The 22202-nt window shown below is 43.1% G+C and overlaps 1 protein-coding gene across 3 annotated transcripts in view; it reads right to left on the bottom strand.

Moving 5' to 3' along the window:
- Positions 1-3211: 3211 nt before the first annotated feature.
- Positions 3212-22202, bottom strand: part of CNTRL (centriolin) — a 92607-nt gene continuing 73616 nt past the window's right edge. For 2 of the 3 annotated variants that reach the window (XM_075560421.1, XM_075560424.1), the window contains 11 exons: positions 21688-21845; positions 18370-18443; positions 16994-17182; positions 16354-16579; positions 14525-14730; positions 12856-12996; positions 7267-7536; positions 6965-7027; positions 5496-5693; positions 4012-4089; positions 3212-3627 (listed from right to left, as the gene is read on the bottom strand). In XM_075560421.1, coding sequence (XP_075416536.1) covers positions 4039-4089; positions 5496-5693; positions 6965-7027; positions 7267-7536; positions 12856-12996; positions 14525-14730; positions 16354-16579; positions 16994-17182; positions 18370-18443; positions 21688-21845 — 1576 coding nt within the window. In that variant the 3' untranslated portion in view covers positions 3212-3627; positions 4012-4038. The remainder of the gene's footprint in view (positions 3628-4011; positions 4090-5495; positions 5694-6964; positions 7028-7266; positions 7537-12855; positions 12997-14524; positions 14731-16353; positions 16580-16993; positions 17183-18369; positions 18444-21687; positions 21846-22202) is intronic. The other variant, XM_075560422.1, reaches the window with a different exon arrangement.

Genomic DNA, 22202 nt, shown 5'->3' with positions numbered 1-22202 from the left:
GAGCAGGATAAAGTACCAGTTTGTACAGTATGACCTACGTGTGACCGTGTTCCTCCTTTCCATTTCCCCAAAGGAAACAGACACGATTGCAGCTCACAGTACTGGCTCCACTCCTTGGTGCTGGCAGTGTTTGGGGACATTATGCTGGAAAGAGCTTCTAACGTGAGAGGATTAACACTAGCAGATTCTGTTCCATCTTTGCACTGTGGCTTAGCTGCTGACTCTGAACTGTTCTCGTGCAATTGACAATGTGCTAACATGCTTTTTCTCTTTTTTGGAAACATTTGCATCACAGGCTGCATTTCTTGCCTTACTGTATAGAAAAAGAAAAAAGGCTGGGTTTATTACTGCACATTTTAAGCTTTTATACTTTTATCTTTGATTGGTTAGATTCTGAACCTGACAGAACTGCTGTTCTGGGATTTTAAATTGTGCATTTTTTACACTTCAGCCAAGTAATTTATCTCTCTACCCACCGTATCAAGGGGCTGTTTAATGTCATGATGGCACCAAGCTGGTTTGTGAAAGGGAAGTGTTTCAAAAAGTGAAATGGTTGTGCTGATACAAAGCAAGTTAGGACTTTGTATTAGGTAGTTTGGCCACTGAAAGAATATTGTATTTCAAGAGAAACAATGTTGATTTCTTTAGACAAGGTTAGCAGTTTACTTACTCTGCTGTTCACTGATTTTATTCACTGATTTTAATTGAATTTATGGTTTCAGAGGCTAGGAATCAAGATGTTATTTGAAATATGTAAATCTTAGCACATAAAAAAAGGCAGTCAGCTCAACTGCTGTGTTAAAAATCCACACTTTAAATCCCTTCTTAAGGACACTAACATAAAAGTACATCTTCCTGGCTTATAAACATGTGGTAGTACCAGAGTATTGTATAGTCATTGTTAAATAAAAGCCAAACCTGGAATGTGCAGGCAAAAGGATTTGGTTAGTTTGTGGGCTCATCTTTATTTTTGTCTTTAAGCTTGTTACAAAACACAGTTCCTGAAGTCCATTGGTATTCTGTTAAGAGACTTACAGTGATCCATTTTGCTTACACTATTGCTTCACACGGAACTTCTCGCCCAGGGACCATGACCTGCTGGTATGTGTATATATTTACAAAATAAGACAAACCCACCGCCCATTGGGATCTAAGGTAGCAATCAAACTGAAGACTGCAGCTTGTTACGGTGCAATACCCTGATTCCCAAAGCTAATGACAGTGGGTCTGCAGTGGTTTTTGTGACAGGCGGATTTATTTAGACTGCTGTACTCTTCTTTTGATGTAACAAAATGCTATTAATCTAAATATTTGTAAATAAAGTACCTGTATCTAGATTACATTAAAATTGGCTGCATTATTTTCTGAACTGTAATAGGACGTACTTTCTTCAGGCACACATTTGACTTGTTAGTTTTTTGCTCATTTTGCAATATACAGTATTTTGACTCGTTTGACTTTATTTATCGTATAAAGAGAGTACCATAATGGAGCACATAACCATCCGTGGCAAGCTACTTTCAGCCTGGTGTTAGCATCTCAGTGTTGTCAGCGGTTTGCAGTGTGAATAGTCAGCACCCCTAATGGCTGATGGTATTCTCCCTTACCTGTACGTGGGGCCAATTCTGTTATTTGCGTGTTCAAGCCTCCATAAACAAACTTGGGTGCTGAGAGGAGCAAGTTGTCATCCTGTAATACCCATGTGCCAGGCACTGGGCAGTACACTTTGGAGAAAATGGGCAGCTCTCTTAATTTTTAACTCAGCCACTTCCTGCTCTTGCAATCACCTGCTTCTTTAGGTTACTCATTGCCTTTGCACCTGGAGGTGGCCTCCCTTATTAGCACCCAGTGCTTAGTACTGCTTATGTGTTAGACATGCCAGCATAATTGTGTTCACGTATTTTTCACGGACAATAAAGTGTTTGGCGCAGCATCCTTTTTTTTTTGAACTGTCTTGAAACCACGTATTACCGCATTCTAGTCTGCAAGACCGAAGTTTGTAGAGTTTGTCTTTATGTCCACTATGCTCAGTGATCCTTTAAAATGTCTGGTTCTGCTCAGTCCTCTTAAGACAAAATGGCCATTTACATCCCCATCCAGCACAGTGGTTGTGTACTGGGCTGCAGATCACAAGGTCAGCAGATCAGAATCTTAAATAGGAGGTGGGGGGAGGTTGGGGGACAGGGCTTTCTAGTCCCATAAACAGTTACAGTCTTGGATGTATAGGGGCAGTTCTACCCTGCCCTGTCCCCTAGGCTCACTTTTAAGTCGGCATTGGGTGAGTGTGAGGTGTTTTGTTTGCCCAAACCAGGTCCAAAAAATAATTGTGAGTAGGCCAGGCTTTTTTAACATTTTGCTCAGACTTAAAAAATGAAAGAATGTAAATATAAAAGACACTAACATCGTAAGTTTCCTTTTGGAAATAGATGCCTTCTAAAAACTTCATTGTAAATAAATTTTATGCCATTTTCATTGTCTCTAATTTATCCAATATCTTGATGGTCCAGTTCTAGCCAAAGTAACTTTTCAGAACTGTTTGATGCTATTCTGTATTGTGTTAACATAGTACGTCTGCTATGGTTCTAACAAAGGAGTCCTGGTGGCGCTGTGGGTTAGGCATTGGGCGGCTCCCCGAAGGCCAGCAGCTGAAACTCACCAGCCAATCTGGGGAGATGAGCTGTTGGGAGTCTGTAAAGCTTTGTGTTTACCGTCTCAGAAACCCTGGGCGCTCTGAGTTGGAATCTACGCGAAGGCCTAGTGGCTTGGGAAAGAGTCCTTGTGAGTATCTTAAAACCGAAATCTATTACATGTAGTTTCTTGTTTCACTTTTCTCCCTGAGAATTCTGTTGCCACGCAACAGTGACTATAATTGTTATCCTTTTTTTCTAAAGAAGTATTACATTTAAATTCTGGAGGTAAGCTCTTAATGTAATTTAGAAATGTGTCTGTACACAACTTGAATTTACAACTTAGATTCTCCAAAGTATAAAGTTGTAGTTTCCCACCAAAAAAGTTAAGTATTTTTTGGCTGAGGGAAACCACTTGTATTAGTTTTAGTTTCACAATAGATTACTTCCAAATGAAATAATGCTTAGTTGTCAGTGCGGCTTATTGTCAGCCTCCCAGCAAAAGGTGGATGTCTGTGTATGTAAGGTGGCCATTCTCATTAAATTACTGTAAACATTTACAGATAGAAAGGCAGGACCCAGTTTGATTTTCTTTTATTTTCATATGAAAATAGAATTTAAGCAAAATCCAAAAATAACTCTTGGCACTATATAAATGAAAGGCTTAATTTAAGTAGTTTTTTGTTACTGTATGTATATATCAGTTTATAGATTCAAACCTGAAGTTATAAAAACATTCCTTAGAGAAAACTTCTGCCACCTAGGACCCTGGTTTAAGTTGCATACAACTGTTCCCGTATGTCCAAGTGAGTGATTGACAAGAAACCTTGGTATTAATGGAACAAGAAAAGCTACACTGCCATGTCAGCATGTGAGTTCACTGGATTTTTGTTTTTAAAAAAGTGACATTCCAACTATGAAGTCAGTGAGGCAGTAGAGAAGGTATTCGTTTCCTCATTTAGGCAACAGAATTCTGCAAGTGGCTGATCCATTTTTCCTACTGAAAGACAGAAAGAATGCATTACACATTGGCCAACAGTAAGAGCATAAGCAAAATCAACTGAATGATAGCATGATGCTGAGTAGATGAAATGCAACAGGGCTTTAAAAGGTTTGTGGGAAAATTGAATTAAAAGATAACGAAATTTTCCCATCACCTTTTTGAAGCCCCCCTGTATATATGTGAGTACCTTTTTTTGAGAAATGTTTTCAGATAAATCACTCACTAACCCTTTAACCTTTTCTAATAGTATATAAAAACCATCTCATCAGAAAAATTAACTCTTTAACTTTTTCTAATTTTTCTGATGAGATGATTTTTATATTCTAAGAAGTTCCAATTGAATTAAAGAGCTAAAGAATTCTACAATGCGCATGCACGTACCCTGTGAGCAAGGTGAGGGGAGTGGCATCAGTGTAGATAACTGTCTCCAGATTCTGGTAAAAACTGGTAGAAGGAACTCTGAAAACGGTGGGAACAAGAGTTAGTTTTAGAAATCAGCCCCTAAGTCCAACCTAGTCCAGGCTTTTAATCTCACATAGGCCTGAATTACCACTCCAGGTTCCTGAAATAATCCTAACACTTTGAACCTACCCAGTGGGCCTCTTTTACTGCCTCCTGCCAGCAGCCTCTTGTCTTGAGAGCCCTTGGAGTCTTCCTAGCTGCCACCTGGAGCTGGTGACTACACCTGGCTCCAAGCCCACTGTGCTCTCAGCTGGCTTTCCTCTATAGCCACCGCTGTCCAGTGCCTAGTCTGTGCCTCTCACTCTCTTCCTTAACCCTTTCCAGACATAATTACTCTGAAGTCCTTTGTCAGAGTCAGGTTTTCCAGTAACGATGAAAGGGAAGGAGGTGGGGGTGAAAGCAATATATTTTGATAGAATTAGACACTTAAGTCTCAAGGGGTCTCTAGTGCTGGGATTAATTGGATGAGGCCTCTTCAGATTCACACAGTTCTACAGGCCCCACCTGATGACAATACACTGAAGGGGAGGGAGATAGGAGAGGCAGAAAACTGTTGGGAGGACACGGCCTCACAGGTCATGAAAGTGTTCATCTCTGTCCAGAAGCCTAAGATCCATTTGGGAAATCCTGACTTCAGTCCTGCGCCACCACAGAAGGTATTAACTATGTTCAAATCTTGGCCCTGCTACTGCTGATTGGTAGCTTATGAAAGTGGCCATTGTTCTTGTGGCTCAAACCCTGGAATACATTGCTCTGTGGCAAAGAACAGGTTTGCCCCTGGAGCCCTGGCTTTGTTACTTGCTGTGACCTTGACCAGGTAATTTACTATTTTGTACATTTTGATAAAATGAGATTTACGTAAAGCTTTTATTTAGCATGCTTGCAGATACTTAAGAATTAAAACATGGCAGCTACCATCTAATACTGTACCATTACTTAGGTATCCCGGAGTTTTATTTCATGTTACCTACTTCAATTACTTCCGTGAACTTCAGTTTTACATGGAAAACCTTAAGTAAAATTCAGGTGTTTTTTTTTTTTTTTATCAGCCCATGTTAAAAGTAGTAGCAGGCAAAGGCACAGCATCTTTCTCCAGAAACACAGAGTGAACCACCGCTCAGGCTGGCCTCGATAAGGCCGAAGCACCATACCAACCAGGCATTCCAGAAGTGGAGACCCTTAACTCCCAGCAGTCACCCATTTCTAGTTCTAGTCTACTGCCCAAGCCATCAGCGTATCCTCCTTCCTCACTAGGATCTTGAGGGCTTTTTGGAAAACCCAAGTCTGTCTTCAGACAAGTTTCTCAGAAGTGAAGGTGGGATTCATGTCCTAAATCACCTCTAAGAAACACGACAAAGCTTTCAGCTACTCCATGTGCCATGCGTGTAATGCTTTCCTCTTACCTGGCTCTGTCCTTCAGTGACGGAAGACTCCGGCTGAGACAGACTGGGTGACAGAGAAGCTGAATCTGCGGAGGTGCTGGTGACTAATTCCCCTAAGGCATCAACTTGCCTCCTCAAACTGTGTAAAGTGCCTTCAGTCTGCTGCTTTCCTTTGATTAAAACTTCTGCTTGTTTGGACATACAGTGTCGGAGTTGAGCCTGGAAAATGTGGTAAAATCCAAGGTTTTAGACAAATTCAAGGTTTTCCTAATGTTAAGCTGAAAGGCACAGCTGACCACCAGGAAGTGGGGATGGTTGCTGGAAATGCTTTTGCCCAAAATGAAAATGATTGTGGGAATGTGCCAGATGGATATGTCAGTTTCCTCTCCCTTGAATTTCTACTTCATTTGGAAGTAGAGAGGACACTGACACAGCAACCCTAAGCCTGGTTACAGTACAGAGAGAACTGAAACGCCCAGGTAAAGACCCCAGCGTGGTGCCTGCTTATATCTCTGGCACTGTCTCGTCCTCAACCCCAGCCTGCTTCCTAGCACCCTGAGAGGAGTCTGCACAGCAGGGCTGTGCAACGGGACTTTCTTGAGGTTGATACTGTGACAACTGAAAACTACATTTTATACAATTACGAAGAACTCACAATCCACTACCATTGAGTTGACCTCAGCTTCTATGCCAACTCAGAGACCCCACCCTACAGGACAGAGTAGAACTGCCCTGGCGGGTTTCTGAGACACCAACTAGATGGGAGAAGAAAGCTTCTGCCCTTGGAACAGCTGATGGTTTTGAACTGTTCACCAAACAGCCCAATGCACATGCACTACCTCCAGGGCTCCTCTTGTTTAATTAGAATTCATTCAAAATTTAATCAGCCCCTGGTGGCTCGAAGTTCCTGCTGTACGGTGTGGCACAATGGGACTACTTGCTCTCAGTTCATGCTGTGCAGCCTTTCCCCAAACACCAACCCTGCCCTCTTGCCATGCATTTGATCTATATTTCAACTCCCTCCAATACTCTTTAGCTTGAGAATATGTCAGTCAACACTTAGGTTTTCTTTTTTAAACACTTAAATCTTAAGGTCAATAAAGTTCTCACACTCCTATTTTTAGTTGCCTACAGATAATATATGTCCCAGAATATCCCATAGAGGTTTCAAACAGTATGTTCTGAGCCAAATTACTCTGAAGCAAAAGCCACTTTCTGATATTCCCAATTTACCCCCAACCACTGGCCCATGATCGGACTCTTATCGCTGTATCTCAAAAGTGGCTTTCCTGTGTCAAACACGTAGGTTCCACTGGTTTTAGAGGAGGCAAAGCACACCTCACAGTTAAAGAACACTGACCTCCATCGTGGAAGCTATCAAACTGCCGTCTGTGCTACAGTGGAGTGAGTGTGAGAGCAGTATGTGAACACAAGACAGCTTCCCCAATGTATCTATCTCATAGAGGGAGTTTTGGAGTGTAAAAGGCAACCTTGAGTCGATCTTCCCGGTGCCGCAGTTTCTCTCGAAGAGCTTCCCCACGCCATTGTTCATCCTTTGTTGTAGGGAAAAGGGGTGTATCAGTAACCAACCAGCTTGTTCCTCCCACACACCACACCACACACACACACACACACACACACACACACACACACACACACACACACACACACACACACACACACACACGTCTTTTTTCCTCTCCCTCTAATCTAGGGGAAAGTGGGCACTAGTCTTTCCAACATCCAAATTATCCTTCAGTGCAGTCCAGAGAGCAGTAGGCTTAGTCCTTACCATGATGTTAACTTGGGTAAAGTTCCGTTTTTCTTCAAAAGGTGAGGGCCTTTCACTCATGGTGAATGGCAGGTTCTCTTTCAAGCTTTCCAACTCTCCTAAGTTTTCGTTTCTTTCAAAAACAGAATCCAGTTCTGCTGGTAGCTCTGGAAGACACTGGTTGAGATTCTTGAGGCTGGTTCTGATTTCATCTTTCACTTCAGACTTAAGGGTCCTCATTGCTTCACTGATTTCCATTTGTCTTCGCTCCAAATCTTTTTGGTTTGCCATCTTAAAGGAGAAGAAGAGTCCATATATTTAAGTCTGTCGGGTAGAGTTAGGAACTTGCCAGAAATGAGCTACCATATATATTACAGTATAAGCCAAGTTTCCCAGCACATTTTAAATGCAGTTTTTGTGGTAAAATTAGGTGCCTTGGCAGATATTCGGGTCGGCTTTTATTCGAGCATATGTGGTATTTAATGTTTCACTATGTGAAGATTTACAAACGTTACCTCCTGAATTAGGACTGTAGACACTTGGAACGATTCACACGATCAGCTACCAGATGACACTGACACTGAGCAGATGCAGTTTAGAAAAGCTGTGCAGATGTGTTCCTTAAGGTGTTTCACTATTGGAAAGCCAATTTCTGAAGCTAAAGAGACATTCCCATTTCATTTCCTTAGTAGTATGCCCGCCGTAGGGCAAACTAGTTAACTTTAGAATCTGTTAGCTCGCTGGTTCATAGGATATGTGAGCACTAAATGAGAATTGAAAACGCACCTAATGGTCCTCAATAAATGGCAACTACAGCAATCAAGTTCTATCTGGTGGCTTGAGCAGTCTAGAAACTTCCTGAAAGTCAATAGATTATGTTTAACATCTGAGACTTTATGACCCTACTAAGTTTATGGAGGCACCTATGATCACAAAGGCCTGAGACCTTTTAAATGAAAGTTATTTTTTCCTGAGCCAAAGAGTGTGGGGGTGTTGAGGGAGAGAGCGAGCGAGCACAGGGAAGGCACAGATGGAATGGAATGGAAAGGAGGACATAGTGTTCGAGGGCCACAGCAGCCCAGCTAGAGTTCAGAAGAGGCCCGGATGCCGACAATGAGTACGAGCACACCAGGGCCTCTGGGATTGGAGATTCTGCCCAGCTTACTGGTTTCACACTCCCTCTCTGGTTACATTACATGATTTCAAAAGTTCCCCTTGGAAACTTTTTTTTTCTTGTTTCTGGCTTGACATTTAACATTTAAACAGTTCTTGAAGATGTGACCAAAAGTCATGCTATGAAATTAATCCTTTAAAAACTAACAGTAACTTACTAAACAATGTAAAAAATACATTTTTAACATCACATTCAAATGGTGAACGACTGAAAACTTTTCCCCCAAGAATAGGAATAAGACCTAGAATATGCCCCCTTTCACGACTGCTAGTTAAAATTATACTAGACGTTCTAGCCAGAGCAATTAAGCAAGACAAGACAAAAGACAAACAGGAAAAGAAGCAGAAACTGTATTAGCAGATGACGTGATCCTATATATAAAAAATACTCCAAAGCTGCTAGCTCTAACATGAATTCAGCAAGGTGGTAAAGGTGGCAGGGTACAAGACCAAAACACAAAAGTTAACTTGAGTTTCTAGTCACCAGAAATGAACAATCCGAAAAGGAAAATAAGGAAACAATTCCATTAACATCAGCATCTAAAGTAAGTAAAATGCTTTGGATTAAAATTCAACAAGGAATTGAAATTTCTATTTGTACAATGAAAACTTTTAAACCATTGCTAAAAGACCTAAATCAATGGAATGATGTCGCATGTGCATAGACTGGCAGACATACTATTAGGGTGACAATACTAGTCAGAGTGATCAATGTAATCACTATCACAATTCCAACACTTTTCCTGCAAAAATGGGTAAACTGACCTCCCAATACATAAATAATTGGCACTCACCCTCAAGGCCACTCAGTCAATTCCGACTCGTAGCACCTCGATAGGACTGAGTAGAACTGCCTCTGTGGGTTTCCAAGTCTGTAAATCTGCGAGATTCTCTCACAGAGCAGCTTGTGGTTTTAAACAAGTCAAAATAATATTGAAAAAGAAACATCAATTTCTTTAAGATAAAAAGAGTTTCATTGAGGGCTCTTCCAGCTCTTAAAACATTCATACATCCACTGCATCGAGCACATTTGTACATAGTTGCCATCATCATTTTCAAAATATTTTCTTTCTACTTGAGCCCTTGGCATCAGCGCCTCTTTTTTGAAACATGTTCCAATTTCAATGTAGAGGCAAAGGTCAGACATTTCTCCACAGAAGATACACAAATGACTAATAAGCACATAAGAAGATGCTCAATATCAAATGGCTACCAACCTCCCTAAAAAACACAATGGAAAACAAGTGTTTGGCAAGGATATCAAGAAACTGGAATGTTTGAGACTGATGATGGGTAACAAATGTACCAATGTGGCTGACACAATGGGTGTCTGTATGCATTGTGATCAGAGTTGTACAAATCCCCAATAAAATGATCTATAGACATATGTAAAACGCTGGACCCCTCGTCTAGTACTGGTGGGAATATAAAATGGTGCAGTGGCTACGGAACATGGTTCAGCAGTTCAACAAGTTACTGCAGAGTGACACCCAACTCTTAGGTATGTGCCCCAAACACTGGAAGCAGGTACTCACTCCAGCAGGTTTACAACAGCCCAGAGGTGGAAACCACCCGAGTGGTCGTCGTCAGTTGAACGGATCAAGTATGGTCTAGCCGTAGTTTAGTAGTATGCAGCCATCAAGAAAGAGTCTTGAAAGCATTATGCAAAGTGAAAGTTACATGAAATCTAGAATTGGCAAATGCATGAAGATCAGTGTTTAGTAACAGTTACCAGGGTCCGAGGGGATAGGACTTACTACTTTTGTGTTGGAGACTGCAATACAAAGCACCAGCAGTGTCCACATGGACAACTTGGTGACAACGGTTACGTGCTTCATATTGTACAAACATTCTCACCTCCCTTTCAGAGTTACTCCTTATGAACATTAGTGCTCTCTCTACCCTCTCGGGTTCCCGTCAAATTGTTTGAGTGGCTGTTGTCAATTGAAAGAGCTCTGGTGGTCCTATGGGTTACGCTCGAGCTGCTGACTGCAAGGGCAGAGCGGCGGGAGCCTTCCAGCTGCTCTGCCAGAGAAAGATGAGGGTATCTGCTCCCATGAAGATGTACCATCTCAGGAACCCTTCAGTAGGGTTGCTGAGTCAGAACCAACGCAATGGCAGTGGATTTGGTTTTTAGTCATTAATGGAACGCCATAGAGCTAGAGTATAATGCTGAAGATAGACTTTTAAACTAGTTAAGGTAAAGTACAGCTTGATTTTTAAGATTTCAAGGAATATTTTTTATTTAAGAGTTAAAGATTATCTAAAGGCAGGGGTTCTTTCACCAACGTCCAGAATCTGAAAAATTTAAAATAGGTTCTACATTTTTACATCTTTTAATCAGGGTTCTTCTACAAAATCTTTGGTCAAACTATTCAGTCACTACAGCCAGGACCATGCAGTTCTGCTCTCAAAACAAAAGAACCAGTTGATGGAAACAATTAGCCCCCTATTCTTGAGTCTCTTTCCTATGTGGCTCCAGGTGAATAGAAAACAATGGCTGTGCCTTGGGTAGCTGCCTGCATGCTTTTAAGACTCCAGGCACAACCACAATGCACTCGGAAGTGGAACAGAAGTATGAAACAAATTATTATTGGGCCAATGAACTGAGATGTCCCATGAAGCTTTGACCAATTCCCAGCCATGGAACCAATTCCAGTGAAGTGTTTGGAAGCCTTGGCAGCTATTCTTTTTTGTTGTAAATATGCCTATCACACAACCCTGTCAATTCAACTTTCTTTAACGTACAATGTACGGGAATCAATCAGCTATGGAACCCTACCTTTCCTCTCACCAGTGGTAACCATGTTCCCTCTCTCCTGCCCCTGGGAACCCCTAAAAAACGTTGGTCTCTATACATCTGCCTTTTGCAAAACATTAGCCAGTTCACACAATATTTGTCCTTTTGTGATTGGCTCTTTCACTCAGCATGCTGTCTTCTAGCCCTATCCATAGTACAAACTTCATTTCTTCCACTGGCTGAGTAGGAGTCCATTGAATGAATGTGCATTTCATTTATCCTTCATTCATTGCAGAGTATCCAGATTGTTCCTGCCCCTGGGCTCTTGTGAACTTTTAAGAGCTACTGTGTTTCTGTTGAGGATGATCAAACACTCTGAAATAGTGATGATGGCCGTACAATATGGTGAATATAATTCATGTCACTGAACTGTATACTTAATATGGGTAAAATGGCAAATTTCATTATAAGTCTTACAATAAAACATTTTAACGTATATTATGAATAATTCTTGTGGAAGTGCATTTGTAAATTATTTGAACATTCTTATAATTAGTTTTTTGAATTATCACAAAATCATATCCTCCTAAAAAGTGATATTAAATAAAATCTGCCCACATCCATTTATAAAGGCCTAAATAAAGACATGTACATATATAAATATATACAGGGGAATAGATTTATGTGCTTATTATTTATAGGTCTAGTATTAAGGACTCCCTCAATGCAAGAACACTTTGTTCTATTAAACTGGCATTCCATGATGCTCACCTTCCTGACACAATCGCTGAAGACAACGAAGGTGCAAAAATCAAATGTGAAGAATGCTGATGGAGCCTGGCTATCAAAACATATAGCATCTGGGGTCTTAAAGGCCTGAAGGTAAACAAGTGGCCATCTGGCTCAGAAGCAACAAAGCCCACATGGAAGAAACCCACCAGCCTGTGTGATCACGAGGTGCCTAAGGAATCAGGTATCTGGCATCAAAAACCAAAATATCAAATCATTGTGAATAAGGGGGAGTGCAGGGTGGAGACCCAAGATCCATCTGTAGACAACTGGACATCCCCTTACAGAAGGGTCGCCGGGAAGAGATGAGCCAGTCAGGGCGCAGTGTAGCAACGATAAAACATACAACTTTCCTCTAGTTCCTAAATGCCCCCCCCCTCCCCCTGACTATCATGATCCCAATTCTACCTTACAAATCCAGCTAAACCAGAGCATGTACACTGGAACAGAAAGGAACTAGAAACAGGGAATCCAGGACAGATGATTCCTGCAGGGCCAGTGCTGAGGGTGGCGACACCAGGAGAGTGGAGCAAAGGTGGGCTGGAAAGGGGGAACTGATTACAAGGATCTACATATAACCTCCTCCCTGGGGGGGGGGGGGTGGACAACAGAAAAGTGGGTGAAGGAAGACACCAGACAATGTAAGTAATGACAAAATAATAATTTATAAATTATCAAGGGTTCAAGAGGGAGGGAGGGGGGAAAAGCTGATACCAAGGGCTCAAGTAGAAAGCAAATGTTTTGAGAATGATGATGGCAACAAATGAACAAATGTGCTTGACACAATGGATGTATATATAGATTGTGATAAGAGTTGTATAAGCCCCCAATAAAATGATTAAAAAAAAATTCTGCCCACGTCCTGAGGCTTTGCCCCAGGATGCTCCACAGGCGTCCCCAGGGCCCACCTGCTTCTTGAGCTCCATATACTCCTGCTGCATCTGGACAAGCTCTGCCATCAGACGCCGGGCCCGCTCATGGTTGTCCTGGGCCACCTGCTCGATTGTTGCCATTTCCTTCTGCATGCAGCTGTTCTCCTGTTTTTGCTCCTAGCACAGAAAGAGGAAAATGCCTCTGGTCCAATAGGTGGTGGCGTGGGTTACTCTAATGTTATTTCCCATGCAAGCCTCAGCTCCTCTGGCTGCAAAATGAGCACATTTGCCAACCTTCTTTGGCATGTGTGATGCAGCTGGACGTACATACGTGTCCGAGTTTCTTAGCTCAGAAGCTAAAGAGCAGCACAATTTCTTTTGATGGTAGCTGTTCTCTCTTTCCTCAGTTAAGCGAGAGATGGGCACTAATGTCCTTCATCTTAGGCTTACTAGTAGGAAGACCGCAATGTACACCTATAAGATTGCCTTTACCATCATCTGGCCTATTCCCCAGTGATAAAGTACCTTGCACACAACGACCACTCCAGTCAGTTGCCAGAGTCAGCAACTGTGCTATCAGCAGTGTGCTCCATGGGATTCAGGGCTGTGACCTGTGACCTTTCTGATGCACCCCCGGGTCCATTTGAAGCACCAACCATTTACACCACTGGGGCACCTCCACACAACCAAATCCCACGCCCCACCCCCACCCATCTCGGCCACGGAGTCTATTCCAATGCATATGACCTTGTAAGATGGAGTAGAATTGCTCCATACGGGCCAAGGCTGAAAATCCTGACAGAAGCAGACTGCTTCACCTTTCTCCTGCAGAGTGGCTGGTGGGTTTGAACCACTAACCTTTTATTTGGCAACCAGGTACTTAACCACTGTGCCACCAAGGCGCCTGTCATCCTTCACGCAATAACCTAAAAAAACCCAAACTCAACTGTCACCGAGTATATACCAACTTATAACGACCCTATAGGGCAGGAAAGAACTGCCCCTGTGGGTTTCCGAAGCTGTAACTCTTTATAGGAGTAGAAAGCCTAGTTGTGGCTAGTGGTTTTGAACTATTGACTTTGCAATTAGCAGCCCAGCCTGTAACCACTACACCACCAAAGCTCAATGGAGTGCTATCAACTCCTCCAGAGGGGGCTGAAGAAATCCAGCCCTGTGATGATCCCTCCCTTGCTGCAGGCCTGCCTCTGCCTACTATAAACAGTCTTGAGTTAATTACCTCCCAAAATTTATCTTAAGAATAAAAACATGGTCATTTGAGCTTCCCAGGTTTTAGGGCATTGATCATTAGAGTTAATAAAAAGAGCAGGCTGGGAAGCCGTGTGAGCACTGACTGCAGCTGAATAGAAAGGTCTACTGGCACTAGCTCAGCACTGCCCTCTACTCCCTAACCGTCGGAGGAGGCCAAGACCTGCTTTCCAGCAAGCCTGAGCTCTCAGCTCTGCAGACAGACTGTTCACATGACCGCCTGCCCGCCTGCCAGACAGCTTCCTCTGGGGCTCAGTGCAGTCCAGGGAAGACCTACCATTAGCTTAAAGGAACAGATTATGTATACATACACCACTATCAACAGCAGAATTAGGTGCTGGATTGATGGGTAGGTTGTTTTCTCTGAATTGGAGCGGTGTTTAGTTTAGAAATGTACATGCATCAAGTCCTCATAAGCTGCCAGGTGGCAGGTACTCACAAGGAGGTTTCTCTCCAGCTGGCTCCTCTGGGTCTTCAGTGCGTCCTTGAGGCTGGCCACCTGCTTCTCAGCTTTCTTTCTCTCTGTCAAGAACTGCTTCCGCAGGAGGCTGAAGTCAGCCCTCAGGGAGTCCATCTCTTGCTGGACAGCCAGAAGCTCCCTCGATTTTTCCTTTACTTCCTCTTCCCGTTCTGAAAGCTGTCGTTCTGAAATGGCCAATTTAGTAGGTTGGCCAGAGGCCTTGGGCTGGCTGTCGGGATCTTTCCACGGGGTGTGGACTGTGTGACTGTGACATGACACTCGCTCAGGCACTTCCCTCCAGCACTTGGCCTCACAAACCCAGCCTGGCCCACACCAGATGCCCAGAGAAGGAACCTCTTGACGCTGCGGATTCCCGGGGGCCCGGTCCTACAGCGGCAGACAGCCTCTGAGGGACGTGAGGCACACACAGGACCACTCACTTGAGCAGAGTTAGGCAGAACAGAGAGTGGGATTTTTTTTTTAAACCTCAATTTTAATAAAGGGAGCGGCATGTCTCCTTTCTTCATAGGAGGCCATGCAGGGGGAAGAGAATAGGGTCTGAAGACATCACTACACTGGATTGATGCCATTTAAAAGATGAGGGACCTGTCTTTCAGTGTTATAAGAATCATGTGCACAATCTTGGTACAAAGAAATCTCACTGCCTTTGAGTTGATGCGGACTCAGAGCGATAAGGCTAGGCAGAACTGCCCCTGTGGCATTCCAAGACTGTAACTCTTGATGGAGTAGAAAACCTTGTCTTTGTCCCTCAGAGCGGATGGTGGTTTCGAACTGCTGACTTCTCAGTTAGCAGTCATTGGGGAAACACTCTGCCCCAGGGCTCTCCATAACTCATGCTCATAAACAAATACAAAGGGCATGCTACATGATTTTTTTTCTAATCACCCTATTTCTTGGGACTGCCACACTGCCCCTATCTCACTTCGCAACACCTCTGCATAACCAGACTGAGGACAAATTCCATTGTCATGACATGACTGGGTCTGGGTGTACCAAGGGCTCCCGGGGAAGGAGAAATAGCCCTTCAAGATTGCCAAGACCACTGAGCTTGCTAAGGGCATAACAAACATAGTCTGAGCCTACTGAACACCAGTCCAAGAAGAGAGGAATTATTTCCTGGCATGTGAGCAGTTGTGACCCCTGGGTTGCCATGCCACATCACGTGGTGCAGCTTGAGAGGAGAGTGGCTCCAAGGAAACACTTGTAAAGTGGTCCCACTGTCCATCCAATGGCCACCGAGGCTTGACCGTTCCAGCGTTCACAACCCTCCTGCTGCTTCCAGAGCCTTCGGGGCAGTGGCTCTTCACCCTCCTCATGCCATGACCCCTCGTGTTGTGGTGACCCCCAACCATAACATGTTCATTGCTACTTCATCACTATTTTGCTAATGTTATGAATCAGGCGACCCCTGTGAAAGGGTCGCTCGACCCCCAAATGGCTCTTGGTCCACAGATTGAGAACCACTGTCTTAGAGTATCTTTGGGTACTTTTCTACTTTCATGTCCCACTTTCTTGAGAGAGTATTCTTGAGGAAGGCAAATGAGAATCAACAGCCCATGACTGAAACCCAACTGCCAAAGCATACCAACTGTTCCTGTGTCCTGAGCCGGGCTCCTCCTCCTTGATTAAGGCTGCGATCGAACGCAAAACAAGATAGACTTCCTGCCTTACTTCTCCGCCCACCTTTATGGGCTCTGGATAGTGCCTAGGTCTCACAGACCACAGCAGCCAGCCAGCCAGCAGAGCCCCCCTCCGCCTTCCACACCGCCCACCCCAGGTAGACATACTGGTTTGGGAGAGCGTCTTCTCCAGGGCTTCACTCCACCGCTCCTCCTCCTGCAGTGTCCGGACTCGCTCCTCAGCGGCCGCTGCCGTGGCGAGCACCTGGTCCAGTTTGTTTTTCTGGTCTGTTAGTTCTTTTCCCAGCTGTTCTAGCTCCTCCTTCAATGTCACCTTGCTGGCTGCCCACTGTTTCTCTTCCGTTTCTCTCTCTCTCTGGAGTTTTTGAAGCATCTTAGGAAAAGACAGCCTTAGTTAAACATGAAGTCATAAAGACTCAGTGCCCCAGGTGAGCGAACGATCACGGGCACGAGACAGACTCCAGCTCAACAGAGTGTAGGAAACAGTCCCCTGTGACAGCGCAAGACCCCTGGCAGATGATGCGGTCAGCGAGTGGCAGAGGGGATTCCGAAGCAAATGGCATGTGATCATTATGATTCTTTACAGGACCAACATTTTCTGACCTTAATGGTCCATGCACATTAATACTAAGATTCAAAGAGTTGGCATAAGCTCTACACCTGATTATACAGGGTCGTTAAGGGAAGCATAGCAGAGTAGGGGATAGCACCTTTCTGCCAGGAGGGAAGAGTTCATTAAATCAGCAAAATGCTTTCCTTTCCATGAAATCATAAATGTGTGTGGTACCATTTCTTGCTGGTCTAGCTTGAGCTTGTTTTCTTTTATCTCATTCCGGAGCCCCTGAAGTTGTTGTTGCTTTGTCTCCCCTTCTTTCTCATAGTCTTTAAACTTCTTTTTCTGCTCGCTGATGTCCTTCTGGAGTCTGGTCTGCTCACTAAGCTGTATGTCCCGGTGTTTGGTGGTGTGAAGCAGATCCTGTAGGTCAAAGAACCAACTGAAACAATCAACAAAGCCATCCTTACCAGTCAGAGCTACTGCCCAGCCAGGACCGACCTAAGTCTTAGCAAAAGGTCCACACCCCTTCTTATCCCAATGAACTTGTAGAAAGATGGCAAGGACTCCGTTTAGTCATGGCCTTTCATTTCTCACCCTCTGCATGGAGTCAGATGGCAGAAACCCCTGTGGGTCTCCAAGACTATAACGGTTTACGGGAGTAGACATTCCAGTCTTTCTCCTGAGGAGCTGCTGGTGGTCCCACCAGCCGAGCACGCGAATCGCTGCAGCCCAACATTTAACCACTACACCACCAGAGCTCCTTTTATTTAAATAAAATGCCAAAAACACAACTGTAGGCCAGAGACTCCGTTCCTCCCAGCCTCATTACTAAGATGAACATAAACAACACTCATCTCAGGATTACTGAGAGGACTTCGGAAAAACTGTGACTGGGGCTTAACAATGTTGACAAAAAAATGGGTCCCAAGCCATGTTTTTGTTTCTATTTAAAGTATTTAGATTGCTTTAAAAAAACAAAACAAATTTTAAAAGTCTCAGAAGGTTTTCTTTGAAGGAACTCAAATTAAGCATTTTTGAAAACCAGAGAAAATATTCATAAGACCCTGTGTGAAAATTTTAAGGTAGAACACTTGGATTGTAAGTTTATATTCCTTAGAAGCATAGAATTGTAAAGAGAATTTAGATTTCTAAAACCAACTGCTGATTTACACGTGGGAAACTGCTTGAGGTTCTCTGGAACACAAACAATTGCAGTAATCTCACAGGACAAGCCTGAGTTTAGTAATAGTATAAGGGTCAAGAATTCCCTCTATGTAACACCTGACAAGATAGAGGCTCAGCTACATGGGCTACTATGCAGATCAGGGAGCCAGGAAACCCAGCTCGGCCTTTAGAAGCCTGGACGGGCTGGTGAAACAGCAGGCATGGTGGTGGTCTAGCCAGCAGCCTATTTTCCAGCTTTCAGTAAAACTGAATCAAAAGTTTGAAATTTGAAAACCACTGCGTTGCACCAAGGCTTTTATTTATATGCTTGTGCTAAAAACATATAAAACATGAAAAGCATTCAACCTTTTTTTGTGTGTGTTCAACCAATTGTGTGCGTGTCTAAGGAATTCTGGAAGAAGGTTTACATTTGTTAAGCTTACCTGTTCTGTGAGGCTCAAATGGTCTTGCACATGAGCTAGCTTTTCCTCTAGTGTGTTTACTTCTTCTCGTTTCTCTACGGAAATAAAATTGTCATTAAGTAAGAAATGGCTATGTATGCCTTTTTCAAATTCCCATCAGCCCGCTAAAAATTACAAGTGGAAATAAATTTAAATCTATCTTACGAAATGGTGCAGGGGCTGCTATCCAACACACTGACAGTCTGAGCCCAACAGCCACTCCAGGAGAGAGGCTCAGGAGGCAGCTCGGTGCAGATTACAGCCTGGGAACCCTAGGGCCCATCTCGAGGAGGGAGCACTATGAACTGGAGTCAACTTGACAGAAGTGGGTCTGGCTTTGCTTTTATTGCTCTTACCTAAGGCCAAGGGATACAAGGCACGGGGCACAACACACGTCTGGGCCTGGGTTTTTAAATACTTACACTCAAACCTTACAAAAAAAGAATTTAAGATAATTACCTACTGTTGTAAGATCAGTTTGAAAATGGGTACCTTTTGCATTGCTGGTACAACCCTTCAGAAATATGATTTAGGGATAAATTTTAGATCTATATCCAGTTCCTGGATTTGCCACTTAATAGCTATGTAACTGTAAGCAAGTCAATTCTCACTTGAGCTAGTCACACAAAAAATTTCTTTATTCATCCGTAAATGGGTAAAATAAGAGTTTCTACCTTGTAAAGTTATTATGAGAACTGGCATAAAGCAGGGAACCAACAGAGAGAACTGACCCCATTCCCAACGATGTGGACAGCCCCCTCTCCCCTCAGAAGAATCCACTTCAGTGGACAGCACTGAAGCTGCAGCTCAGGGAGAGGGACATGTCTGATCAGAGCACACAGGAGCAAATGAAGGGGGACGAAGAGAAAGTGGAGCACATCCTGGCCCACCAATCCCTGAAGACAATATTCCTGCTCAGAGCAGCCAATGCACAGAGAAGACCATAGGCTGGTCCCCCTACAAGACACAACTTCCCTCACTTACTCATCTAGCACTACAGGGGACAACACTGAGACACAGTGCAGGAACTGTGCCCAATCTGACCCCACCACACCGAGGCGAAACACTCAGGGCGTGCAACAGAACAGCAAGGGTAGCAGAGCAAAGAAGTCCCCGGGGAATACCAAAAATAGATTTTGGGGTCAGGGCATGACACCCCATAAGACTCAAATAGAAAATACTACTAAAAGTCAACAAACAACTTGAACTATTTATAGGTTTTTCTTTTTATGTCATTGGGTTTTTTTTTTGTGGTTTTGTTTTCTTTTGTTGCTTTGTTTTGCTCTGTCTTTTTTGTGTGCATATTATTATCTCTGCAGATCTATCTAGATAAGATAGGCAGGATAAATAATCTGGAGGAGAAACAAAGGGACCGATGGTTGGAGAGGGGTGGGAGAGAGGGAGGCGGGGGAAACGAAGTGGGTGTTAAACCCAGGGACAAGGGAACAAGTGATCTAAAATCGATGGCGAGGAGAGGGTAGGAAAGGAGGCCTGGTAGGGCTTGATCAAGGGCAATGCAATCGAGAGGAATTACTGAAACCCAAGTGAAGGTTGAACATGATAGTGGGACAAGAAGAAAGTAAAAGGAAATAGAGGAAAGAACTAGGAGGTAAAGGGCATTTATAGAGGTCTAAATAAAGGCATGTATGTATGTAAATATATTTATATATGACAATGGGGAAATAGAGCTATGTGCATATACTTATTGGTTTAGTTTTAGGGCAGTGGATGGACATTGGGCCTCTACTCAAGTACTCCCTCAATGCAAGAACACTTTTTTCTATTAAACTGGCATTCCATGATGCTCACCTTCCCAACACAATCGCTGAAGACAAAGCGGGTACATAAGCAAATGTGGTGAAGAAAGCTGATGGTGCCCAGCTATCAAAAGATATAGCATCTGGGATCTTAAAGGTTTATAGGTAAACAAGTGGCCATCTAGCTGAGAAGCAACAGAGTCCACATGGAAGAAGCACACCAGCCTGTGCGATCACAAGGCATTGATAGGATAAGGTATCAGGCATCAAAGACCCAGAACAAAAAAAATTTTGTCATTGTGGATGAGGGGGAGTGCAGAGCGGAGCCCAAAGCCCATCTGTAGGAAACTGGACATCCCCTTACAGAAGGGTCATGGGGAGATGACGAGCCAGTCGGAGTGCTGTATAGCACCAATGAAACAAAGAACTTTCCTGTAGTTCTTAAATGCTTCCTCCCCCAACCACTATCATGATCCCAATTCTATCTTACAAATCTGGCTAGACCAGACCATGTACATTGGTAAAGATAAGAGCTGGAAACACAGGGAATCCAGGACAGATAAACCCCTGAGAGTAGCCATATCAGGAGGGGAAGGGGAAGGTGGAGAGAGAACCAATCACAATGATCTACCTATAACCCGCTCCCAGGAGGGTGGACAACAGAAAAGTGGGGAAAGGGAGACATCGGTCAGTGTAAGACATGAAAAAATAATACTTTATAAATTATCCAAGTTCATGAGGGAGATGGAAGCAGGGAGGGAGGGGATAAATGAGAAGCTGATACCAAGGGCTCAAGTAGAAAAAAATTGTTTTGAGAATGATGATGGTAACAAATGTACAAACGTGCTCGAAACAATGGATGGATGTATGAATTGTACGAACACGCAATAAATTATTTTTTTAAATATGAGAATTAAATGAGAAAAAATGCATGTAAAACAGGCCTAGGATACAGTTAAGGATCAACAGTATCTATTACTAGCTATAGCTATTCTGTAGTAATTTATCCTAATTTTATATATAATGATTTGGCAATAAGGATCTACATCTCTGTTAATGCATGCACACATAAGAAAAAATATAGAAGGATATTCACTAAACTGTTAGTAGGAATTGTCTTTGAAGGGTAAAGTTAATAATAGTTTCTGTTTTCATCTGTTTGTGACAATTTTAAATCATTTACTGGGGGCTCGAACAACTCTTATCACAATCCATCCATCCATCGTGTCAAGCACATCTGTACATTTGTTGCCAGACAATTTTGATTTTTCCTGTAAGGTACACGAGTGCTTTGCAAAAGAGCTTTAACTTACATACTAGGTATATTCCTCATTTAAAATGTACAATCCGATGGCCTTTAGTACATGCAGAATTGTGTAATCACCACCACAGTCTTAATTTAGAACATTCTCATCGTGTCTAAAAGAAATCCACGCCCACTCGCACAAATTACTTTGGCAATAAGAAAATCAATATAAATATATATATTTAAATCCAATGAAGGAAAACCAGGACTCATCTTTCCTGTTCTGCGGCCTCATACCTTGCAGCTGCTGCTGCATTCCTGCAATGTCTTTATGCAGCGAGAGCTTATCCGTGTTGAGTTGGTCTAGTTCCTGCTGAAGTTTTCTGACATTCAATTCCAACGTTTCTAAGTTTGACTGCTCGGTTTTGCTGTTCACCTCTGCAGCTGCCAAAGCTCTGTCACAAAGGCAGAGAATAAGTCAAACTGTCAAAAAGAAATTGTTCAGACCCAAGATGACTGAGGGCCAGTGCTGTGCTCCTGACAGGTACCACCATGAGGAGCCTGGACACCGTAAACCTCAACAAAATAGAACTGTCTTCAACTCATTGTCCAAAGAATTCTTGTTTATAAGTTTTCTAAGCAAGAGATCCACCCCCCACCATCCCCAAAAAGTAACTTATTAAATGGAAGTTTTAGAAAAGCCAATGATAAAACACACAATATGCATTCTTTCACATGAATGGAATTATCCAGTATTTACTTATTTTGTCTGGGTTTTTTCACTCAGCATAATGATTGGGAGATATCTATGT

This window comes from Tenrec ecaudatus, chromosome 10 (genome assembly GCF_050624435.1).
Source record: "Tenrec ecaudatus isolate mTenEca1 chromosome 10, mTenEca1.hap1, whole genome shotgun sequence".
NCBI lineage: Eukaryota > Metazoa > Chordata > Mammalia > Afrosoricida > Tenrecidae > Tenrec > Tenrec ecaudatus.
This window is presented reverse-complemented; position numbering and strand designations above follow the sequence as displayed.